This window comes from Crocodylus siamensis, chromosome 6, assembly GCF_052110815.1.
Source record: "Crocodylus siamensis isolate JL-2025a chromosome 6, ASM5211081v1, whole genome shotgun sequence".
Lineage (NCBI taxonomy): Eukaryota > Metazoa > Chordata > Crocodylia > Crocodylidae > Crocodylus > Crocodylus siamensis.
Genome location: NC_143400.1, coordinates 44,003,293 through 44,013,123, shown reverse-complemented (window position 1 = coordinate 44,013,123; position 9,831 = coordinate 44,003,293). Strand labels below are relative to the sequence as shown.

Below are 9,831 nucleotides of genomic sequence, written 5' to 3'. Positions count from 1 at the left end.
TCCCAGTTCCCCACTGCCTGACACTGGTTGCACTGACTGAAAATGGGCCCGATCCCGAGAAGCCTGATGTGGGGGAGCCCCCGCACACACCCCTCTTCCGACCAGGGGCACCCGGCCCGGACGCCTGGGTTCCCCGCAGCCCGGGCCGGGGGTGAGGGGGGCAGTGGGGCAGGGGCGTGGCCAGGTTCTCCGCCCCCTCCACCTGGCCCGCCCCCCCGAGGTGTCTCTGAGCCGCGAGCGCTGCAGCCGTCCCCAGTACAGCGCCGAGCACCGACGGTAAGTGCCCGCGCCGGCCGGCCGCCGGGGTCCCTGCCCGGGAGGGGGGCTCGGCCGCTGGGTTCTCCCCCTGCCCGGGCTGGGGCTGCCCGGCTGGAGTCGGACGCCTGGGTGCCCTGCTTTGGCTGCGGGGGTCGGAGCGGGGAGCCCGGACGCCGGCTTCCCTCCAGCCGCGGGGTGGCAGCGGGCGGCTCTGGGCTGGGGGCGGCTGTGGACCCAGATGCCTGGCTTCCTTCCCACGGGGTCGGAGCGGGGCAGGGACCCGGACACCTGGGTCCCCAGTGCCCGTGTGTCTGCCCTCCCAGCCCCAGGCCACCTGTCTAGCACCTGTTTCAGACACCTGGGTTCCCTCCTTGGCCCCTGGGTGGAGCGGAGGGCCACCTGGGTTCCCTCCCTGGGGAGAGCAGGGGGTGTCCCGCCTGGGTTCTCTCCCACCTTTGGGTGGGGTCTGTGGGATTGGAGCGGGGTGGGACTGAGAGCCCAGACACCTGCCTGGGTTCTCTCCCAGCTCTGGGAGGGCAGGGGGACCTGGCGGGCCTGGGAGCCAGGTGCCTGGGTCTTTTCCCCTGGCCCAGTGTCAATGGTGCAGCCTGGGCCCTGCTGCCCCAGAACAGGTGGCGCGTGGGGAAGCCCTGACACACTTCATGGCCCCACCAAGAGGCTGGGCACACCCTGCCCTGCCCACACCTGGCCAGGAAGAGCATCTGAGCTGCTGAGATGCAGCTGAGTCTGGGGTGGAGCTTGGCAGCTCCTGAACTGCCACACATAACAGGGCTTGGATATAGCCCTAATATGACCGGAATGCAGCTAAGCCTGGGATGAAGGCGAGAAGGCCTTGCATGGATGCATGTAACAACCCCCTTGGGCTGGTCAGGATGCGGCTGAGTCTGGGGTGGGAGGCAGCTCTCAGGTAGCCGCTTAGAACGGGCTTGGAAATACCTCTGAGCCAGCCAGGATGCAGTTGAGTCTGAGGTGGGATACAGCAGCTGCTCAATGGCCACATTCAACCATCCTGGAACTGCCCCCAAACCAAGCAGGATGCAGCTGAGTCTGGGGTAGGACACTGCAGCTCCCAAACAGCCTGCACATCGCTCGGACCCCACTGGAATGTGGCTGAGTCTGGGGTGGGGTATGGCAGTTCCCGAATGGCCATGTGTAACAGCCTCTTCTCTGCCCACAGGCAGGATGCCGGAGCCAGACACCCGCTATGATGTGGGGCGCTGGGCCAGCGCCAGCCTGCGCACCCCTCCCACCATGGCCACCCAGCCTTCCGCCCGGCCTGAGCGCCGGCGCCGCGGTGTCTTCAGCAAGGTGTGCGCCTGCTGCTGTGCCAGCCGCAACGATGACGCCGACTGGGGCCCTGTACCCGGGGAGGTCCCTGGGGAGCGCCGCACTGACCCCGTAGTGAGAGGTGAGCACTGCTGAGGGGAGCTCACAGATCCGGTTCCCCTCCACCTTGAGGGCACTGCTGGGGGAAGCTCACAGCCTCTGCCACCACCCACCCTAAGGGCACTGCTGTTAGGGGAAGCTTGCACCCCCGGGCCCCCTTCCAGGGCACTGCTGAGGGAGGCTTGAAGCCCTGCGCACATATCCCTCCTACCCTGGGGGTACCACTGGGGGAAGCTCCCAGCCCCTGCCTCCCACACTAAGGGCATTCCTGGGAGAAGCTTGCAGCCCCTGCTCCCCAGCCCCCGCCACCCCAAGGGCACTGCTGGGGGAAGCTCACAGCCCCTCCCTCACCAGAGGGCATGCTGGTGCTGAACACGGTGGATCTGCAGAGCGCCCGCATGGGGGCTACGCGTCGCGCCCACCACACAAACGAGTATGAGTCGGATGCACTAATTGTGCGGCGGGGGCAACCCTTCACCCTGTGCCTCAGCTTCCGCCAGCCCTACGACCCTGAAGAGCACCGCGTCTGCCTCGAGTTCCTTCTCGGTGAGTGTCCCTTGCCACAGGTACAGGGCCGAAACTCCCCCCATACAGCACTTGGTACAGCTTGTTTCCCCCCTGCACCCCCTGTACAGCACCTGGCATGGCCCAACCTCCCCCTGTACAGCACTTGGCACAGCCCACTCCCCTGCACTCCATGCAGGGCACCTGGCGCCCCCTGGTGGGGCAGGAGCAGTTCCCCCTCTTCCCCCCCAGCTCTGGGGTCCGTCCTCCACTATGTGGGGTGGAGGCAGGACGGGGGCACGGCCTGTTCCCTGGCTCCAGGCCCATCCCCTAATTACAGCGCCCGAGCAGTACCATGGCCACCCAGTCATTAGTGCCTGTACTCTGCCCCCACTCCCCACACAGCCATGTAGCACTGATGAGGGGAGCTCACAGCCTCTGCCCCAACCCTGAAGGCACTGCTGGGGAAAGCTCACAGCCCCCGTCCCCCCACCCCACTAAGAGCACTGCTGGGGGTGTTCCCAACATGCTCCCAGGTGTGGCTGGGAACCAGGAGCCAGTAGCACCCCCCTTCCCCCGCATGGCCCAACAGGTCTGGGAGGGGCTGTGCCTGCCTGGGCCTGCCATCTCCTGACATCATGGGGTGCAGGGCTGCAGCGTCCCTGGCAGTGCCATCGCCCTGCACTGTGTGTGTGTGGTGGGGGGGTATGCTGTGGGGAAGCTTTCAGCCTGGGGAGGGCACTGTTAGGGGAAGCTCACAGCCTGTGGGAGGACGGCCATGGCACTGTTGGAGGAAGCTTGCAGCCTGGCAGGGCCCTGAACACCATGCCTGTGCCCACAGGCCCAACGCCACAGGTGGCTAAGGGCACCCACCTGCTGGTGCCGGTGGGTGCCGCAGGGACACAGGGCTGGCAGGCCGAGGAGGTGGAGAACACGGGCACCACCCTCAAAGTGCGGGTCACCTCGGCGCCCACAGCCCCTATTGGGTGCTACAGGCTGGGTGTGAAGACGCGGAGCCCTGCAGGGGAGTACGCTGCGCCCTTCGACCCCCGCCACCAGGTCTACCTGCTCTTCAACCCCTGGTGCTCCAGTGAGTATGCAGTGAGGGGGTAGAGGCACTGTTGTGGGGGAAGCTCACAGCCCTGGGCGGGGTACCACTGGGGGATGCTCTCAGCCCTGGTGGGGGCACTGTTAAGGAAAACTCACAGTCCTGGAGCTGCTGGTTGGGGGGAAGGTCAGAGCCTTGGAGGGGCACAGTTAGGGACACTCGCAGGCCAGGCAGGGCACTGCTGTGGGGGAGAAGCTTACCACCCACGGGGGCACTGGTTGGGGGAAGCTCACAGCTCACCCCTCCCTCCACACCAGAGGACTCGGTGTACCTTGACCGTGACGACTTCCTGGAGGAGTATGTGCTCAACGAGAGTGGGCGCATCTTCTACGGCACTGATGCCCAGATCGGTGAGCGCACCTGGAACTACGGGCAGGTAGGCACCAGGGGGAGATACTGGGGGGCCAGGGATGCTCAGGAGAGCTGCTGGGTGACTGGAGGTGGGGGAGGAAGAGGCAGTCAGAAGTGCCCGCCACTGGGGGGCATTGACAGCTCTGTGGCTCAGGGTGGGGGAGCTGACCCACTGACGCCCCTCCACCTGCAGTTTGACCAGGGGGTGCTAGACGCCTGCCTGTACATGCTGGACCGGCGTGGGATGCCACATGCGGGGCGTGGGGACCCCATCAACGTCTGCCGCGTCGTGTCTGCTATGGTGAGTCCCGGGAGACCTCCTTCCTACCATCTTGCCTCCCCCCTCCCATCCATCCCTCCTTCCATCCCTCTACTCATTTCCCCTCCCAGGTGAACTCACTGGATGACAATGGGGTGCTGATTGGCAACTGGACGGGTGACTACTCGCGTGGCACCAACCCATCGGCTTGGGTGGGCAGCGTGGACATCCTGCGGCAGTACCACCGCTCCCAACAGCCTGTGCCCTATGGCCAGTGCTGGGTCTTCGCCGGCGTCACCACCAGCGGTACCCACATGGGGGGCACCACAGGAGGGGGGATGTGGGGTGCAGGGGCAGAGGGGGTGGAAGGAGGAGTATGGAGGGGCACTGGGAGTGGGGTATATAGGAGGTCAGGAGAGTGGTGTAGGGGTATGAGAGTGGGAGGTTATAGGAGACACCAAATGAGTAGAGAGTGGGCATGGGGGGCACCAGGGGGAGGGTACAGGGGATACCAGGGCTGGAGGGGGCAGGAGTAGGTGTGTGAGTGGGTCATAGGCCATGCTAGGGGGGTTGGAATGGGGATGAGGGGCACTGGAGGTCATGAGGGTGGGAATCAGCATCTGGGGTACGGGGGGATTGGGGCAGTGACAGTGGAGATATGGGGCACTGGGGGCATATGTAGGGGTGGTGCAGGGGGCAGGAGGTAGGAATATGGGGGGCACGGGTGTGGGTGAATCCAGGCAGGGTTTTTGGGGGCAGGGGTGTGGGTATAGGGAAGGGGGGATGGGGGTACAGGGGTGGGGGGTATGGGTGGGCCTGGATCCAGGAAGGGAGCTAGGGGCAGTCCTCCCCTGACATCCCTCCCCACTCCCCACCCCCGTGCCCCACAGTGCTGCGGTGCCTGGGCATCGCCACACGCACAGTGACCAACTACAACTCAGCGCATGACACAGATGTCAGCCTCACCATGGACATCTACTTCGATGAGAACATGAAGCCCCTTGAGAAGCTCAACGCTGACTCCGTCTGGTGAGCTGGGGGGCAGCAAGAAAGGGGGGCAGGAGACGGCAAGGGAGGGACTGTTGGCGGGTGGTGGGGGAGTTGCAGGGCAGGGGGGCTGTGAGTAGGGCATGCTGTGGGGGGGTGGGGGCTGCAGAGGCAGAGCTGGGGCTCCCCTGGTCTCACTGCCCACCTGTTTCTATCCCCCCAGGAACTTCCATGTGTGGAACGACTGCTGGATGAAGCGCCCTGACCTCCCACCTGGCTTCGACGGGTGGCAGGTGGTGGATGCCACCCCCCAGGAGACCAGCAGCGGTAGGTGGGGGGCTGTGGGTCAAGAGCAGGGAGGGCATAGGGAGAAGGATCAGGGTGTCTAGGCTCCCTGCAGCCTCTCAGGGTGCCACCACCAGACCCAGGAACCCCAGGGCAGGGGCTGGATGTGGGAACCACTCCATTCATCCCCTTTCTCCCCGCTCCCCCAGGGATTTTCTGCTGTGGGCCCTGCCCTGTGGAAGCCATCAAGAATGGGCTGGTCTACCTGAAGTACGATGCCCCCTTCATCTTCGCCGAGGTACTGGGAGCACTGGGCAGGGGCCCAGGCAAGGGATGGGAGGTGTCATGGGGGCAGGCATGGCCTCCTGCCAGACTGGGAGGATGGTAGGCATGGGGGTGGGGTGTCAGCACCAGGGGGTGGGGTCTGCCCTGACCCTGCCTCTCCGGCACCAGGTGAACAGCGACAAGGTATACTGGCAGCGCCACGCCGATGGCAACTTCAAAATCGTGTATGTGGAGGAGAATGCCATCGGGCGCCTCATCAGCACCAAGGCCGTGGGCTCGCACCAACGCCATGACATCACCCACCTCTACAAGCATCCTGAGGGTAGGCCCCACCCCCTCACACGCCCCTTGTGCAAAGCTGTGGGGCCTGGCCATGCCCCCCCAGGGCACGTGGCCACCTGCCCTCACGTGCTCATGTGCATTCACTTGCACGCACCCATCGGGGGTTTGCTTGCATGTCTCTTGTACATGAGTGTGGATTTGCACCCTGGGCATTTGGGCCCCCTGGCGCACAACCGCACCTGTGCATGTGAGAGTGCATTTTTATGATTGGCTGCAGTGTGCACACTCTCACACACTCACCCCCCCCCCCAGACACTCGTGTGCAGGTGCGCCATTGGGGATGGGACCCGTACCTGGCCACACTCACATGTGGTGCACCCCCATGTGTCTTCCCCCACAGGCTCAGAGGCGGAGCGCAAGGCGGTGGAGACAGCAGCCCGCTATGGCACCAAGGCGCATGTGTATGCAGGGCGCAGTAGCGGTGAGGACGTGGCAGTGAGCGTGGAGGCCACTGAAGCAGTGACGGGACAAGACATGCACCTGAGTGTGGCGCTGACCAACCGCAGCACCGGGCCCCGCTCTGTCAGCCTGAACCTGCATGTGGCCGTCACCTACTACACTGGTGTCACTGGGCCTGTCGTCAAGCAGGAGCGCCGCCAGGTCGAGCTCCCACCCAATGGAGGTAAGCCCTGTGCCCCCACCCCTGGGCCCTGCTCTGTGCTCCTGTCCCCTGCCATGGGGCTCTGCCCCAATCCTCCATACCAGTGAGACCCAGCCCCTGGCCCTGGGGCCCCATTCTCTGGGCCCCACCCTGAGCTCCTGTCCCCTGCCATGAGGCCCCACCCCCATGACTTGGGGCTCTGGCCTCACCCCTGCCTCAGTCCTCCATGCCAGTGTGTCCCCACTGCCTGCCCCCAAGACCTGGGTTATGGCCCTGCCCCTAAGGCCACACCCCTCACTCATGGCCCCACCCCCTCAAGCCCTGGCTTCTAGCCCTGCCCTCTCCCACTGGGTCCAGCTTCTCCCTAACCGGGGTGACCTCTGCCCCACCAAGCCATGGCCCCAGCCCCCTGGTAGTGGCCTTGCCCTCTCCTTGAGGATCCCTGGTGTAGTCTTACCTGAGTGCCCACCCTCTTTAGCTATGGCCCCACCACCTGGTTGTGGCCCTGCCCCCCCTGCTAGGTCTAACCCTGGCCCCTGCCCCCCTCAGCCCAGACGGTGCCCCTGGTGGTGTCGTACGCGGAGTACCAGCCGCACCTGGTGGACCAGTGCGCCATGAAGCTGAGCGTGTCGGGGAAGGTAGCTGAGACCGGGCAGGTGGTGGCCAAGCAGCACAGCTTCCGCCTGCGCACACCCGACCTCACCCTCACGGTACGCCCCCGCCCAGATGCCGGGGTTCTCTCGCTGTGGGGGGACCCAAGTCGGGACCCCTGGGCACCCAGACTGTCTCAATCTGGACTGAGGGATGGGAACATGCATCAGGGTCAAGGCTGAGCCACCCAGGCAGCTGGGTTCCTTTGCGTGGTGGGGTAGGAATGCAGCTCAGGCTCAGAGGAGGGTCCCTGGGACACCTGGGTTCTCTCGCCAAGGCAGGAGGAAGTGGGGGCAGGGGAGTGCAGATGAGGTCACCCGGATGCCTGGGTTCTCAGTATGTGAGGAGGAAGGGTTGGAGGAATGTAGACAAGGCTTACTGTCAGACCACCCAGATGCCTGGCTTCCTTTGCAGGGCAGGGTAGGAATGCAGCTCAGGCTCAGTCACGGCTTCCCAGATACCTGGGTTCTTTCATTGCCGGGGAATGCTGGGAGGGGTGAGGGAATCCCAGGCCTCAGGCCCCACTGACCTCAACCCCTGGGTGGGGAGGTGGCATCGTGGACCTCATGCTGATATGGAGCAAGGGGCGTTGGAGAGAGAGTGGGAGGAGGGGAGCCAACCTGGGTGCCTGGGTCCTCACCTCAGTGCCTTGCAGCTGGTGGGCCCAGCCATGGTGGGGCAGGAGACCCATGTCCAGATCGTCTTCAAGAACCCACTGCCTCAGACACTGAAGGGGGCTGTCATCCACATGGAGGGCGCTGGGCTGTGCAGCCCCAAGACCATCACCGTGGGGTGAGTGACCCCTCCCCACCTCTCCTTCCCCACCCATCTCCAACCCACTGGATCCCACTCCCCTCCCAGTGCTGGGAAAGAACCCAGGAGTCCTAAATCCCAGTCCTGGCTCCCCTCCAATGCCAGTATAGAACGCAGGTGTCCTGGGTGTCCCCCTAGAACCTGGGCAAGAACCCAGGTGTCTGCCACCCTCCCCCCGCCAGAGCAGGTTGAGGACCCCAGCATTTAGGCTCTGCCCCAGCCCAGCAGTGACGTAGAACCCTGGCTGCCCTCTCCTCCCAGAGCCAAGGGGAACCCAGACATCCTATCCACCCCATATCACCCCTTGCTTCCCACAGGGACATTGCTGGGTACCAGACGGTGCGGCTGCGCCAAAACTTCGTGCCCCTGCGGCCTGGGCGCCGCCAGCTGGTGGCCAGCCTGGACAGCCCCCAGCTCTCCCAGGTCCATGGCTTCCTCACCGTGGATGTTGCTGCTGCCCCAGGGGCAACCTCCGGGTCCCCTGCCCGCCAGCCGGCTACCCGGGAGTCCCCGTCGCGCCAGCCCACGCCTGGGGGTTCTCCTGCCCGCCAGCCAGCCGTCCATGGTTCCCCATCACGACGGCCCACACCTGGAGGCTCTCCTGCTCGCCAACCAGCTGCTCGTGGGTCCCCATCACGCCAGCCCACACCCGGGGGCTCCCCTGCTCGCAGCCGCAGCTCCCCTGCCACCCGCCGGGAGCCAGGCCGGGCCGGGCGTCCTGTGTGAGCACTGCCCTAGGCCTCCCCAGGCTGAGGGTGGGGGCAACAGGAGGACTGGGGTCCCTGGATTCTTGTGGCTCCCATCTCCCTACCCCAGGGGGCCCAGAGTTGGCCAGCCTCATTGTTGCTGTTGTGATCATTGTGGGGATTATTTGCATGTGTCAGGCCATGTCCCGCCTCCCCTGGGACCATGTGGTGCGGCACCTGTCTGCCCTGGAGCATCCCTCCATCCATCCCTCCGATCCCTCCTTTTGTTCCTCCAGCCAGTACTTGACCCGTTCATCCATCCACCTCCCTGTGAACCCAAGCATCCATTCAGTATTTGCTCCAGCCGTCTATCCATCCTTCCCTTTCCCTTTGAATTGTTCCCCTCCTCTAGCCATCCATGTCACCTCCACGTTCCCTCCATCCATCCATCTTCTGAATCCCCACTTTCCCATTCATCTCTTCTTGAACGAGACTTCCACTCACCCACCCACCCACCATTGTTTGAACTCCTCTACCCTGCCACCCATCCCTCCATCTACCCACACATCCTTGCACCCTTCTACTTTCCCACCATTCAGCTCCTCTTGAACCCACCTGTGCCTGTTCATCCATCCATCCATCCATCTCCATCCCATCTATCCATGGTCCCTTCTCAACCTGTCTTCATCCACCCATCACATCCGTCTTCTCTGCTTACATCCACACCCCCCAGTTCCCATCTCTTTTTCAACAGTCCCTGGGCATGACTTCTCAGACACTTGAATACCCTCCGTTCAGCCACCAGTTTGTCAGTATTCACCTCCCCCCAATTCCAAATCTGCAGTGAACAGGGGAGGGGACATTCCCGCAGACCGGGGAGGATGGGGCCCAGTGTCTTGATTTTTATGCCAGGGGCCAAGTGCCATGTGGCCTAACTTCCCCCAGGGTTGAGTTTTTTTTGGTCGGCGGGGGCTATGTTGGGGCAAAAATCAGGGGATTTGGGGCTAACTGGCAGAGAAAAAATATTCCACTGAAGCTCTGGTTTCCCCCACACTGCACTCCCTGGGCTTTATGTTTTTCTGCCTTTTTCAGAAAATGTTTTTAAAGTAAAAACTCACTGATGTAGAGCTGGATTTATCTTTATTTAAAAAAAGGCAGTGACTGAGCACTGCAGGGACCTTGGTGTCTGAGCTGGGGGACACTGGGATTACCTCCCACACATGAGAAAGATCTGGGGGTCATGCTGGACCATTCACAAAGAGCATCAGGCTCAATGCACAGCTGCTTTCAAATA

General features: G+C 63.7%; 1 protein-coding gene across 1 annotated transcript; it reads left to right on the top strand.

The window, feature by feature from the left end:
- Window positions 1-233: 233 nt before the first annotated feature.
- TGM1 (transglutaminase 1) lies at window positions 234-9,596 on the top strand. Its single transcript, XM_090051578.1, has 15 exons — window positions 234-276; window positions 1,457-1,687; window positions 2,020-2,211; window positions 3,011-3,259; window positions 3,535-3,653; window positions 3,822-3,929; window positions 4,019-4,193; window positions 4,778-4,916; window positions 5,098-5,201; window positions 5,369-5,457; window positions 5,613-5,766; window positions 6,127-6,408; window positions 6,937-7,097; window positions 7,694-7,830; window positions 8,169-9,596. The coding sequence occupies exons 2-15, from the start codon at window positions 1,462-1,464 to the stop codon at window positions 8,575-8,577; spliced, it is 2,544 nt and encodes an 847-aa protein (XP_089907704.1). The 5' UTR covers window positions 234-276; window positions 1,457-1,461; the 3' UTR covers window positions 8,578-9,596.
- The last annotated feature ends 235 nt before the right edge of the window (window positions 9,597-9,831 follow it).

Bases quoted from the DNA above. Each gene is read 5' to 3' on its own strand.
- TGM1 (XM_090051578.1), top strand. From the start codon at position 1,462: ATGCCGGAGCCAGACACCCGCTATGATGTGGGGCGCTGGGCCAGCGCC. The intron at 3,654-3,821 runs GTAGGCACCAGG...CTCCACCTGCAG, and splicing joins GCACCTGGAACTACGGGCAG to TTTGACCAGGGGGTGCTAGA. The intron at 5,202-5,368 runs GTAGGTGGGGGG...CCGCTCCCCCAG, and splicing joins CCCCCAGGAGACCAGCAGCG to GGATTTTCTGCTGTGGGCCC.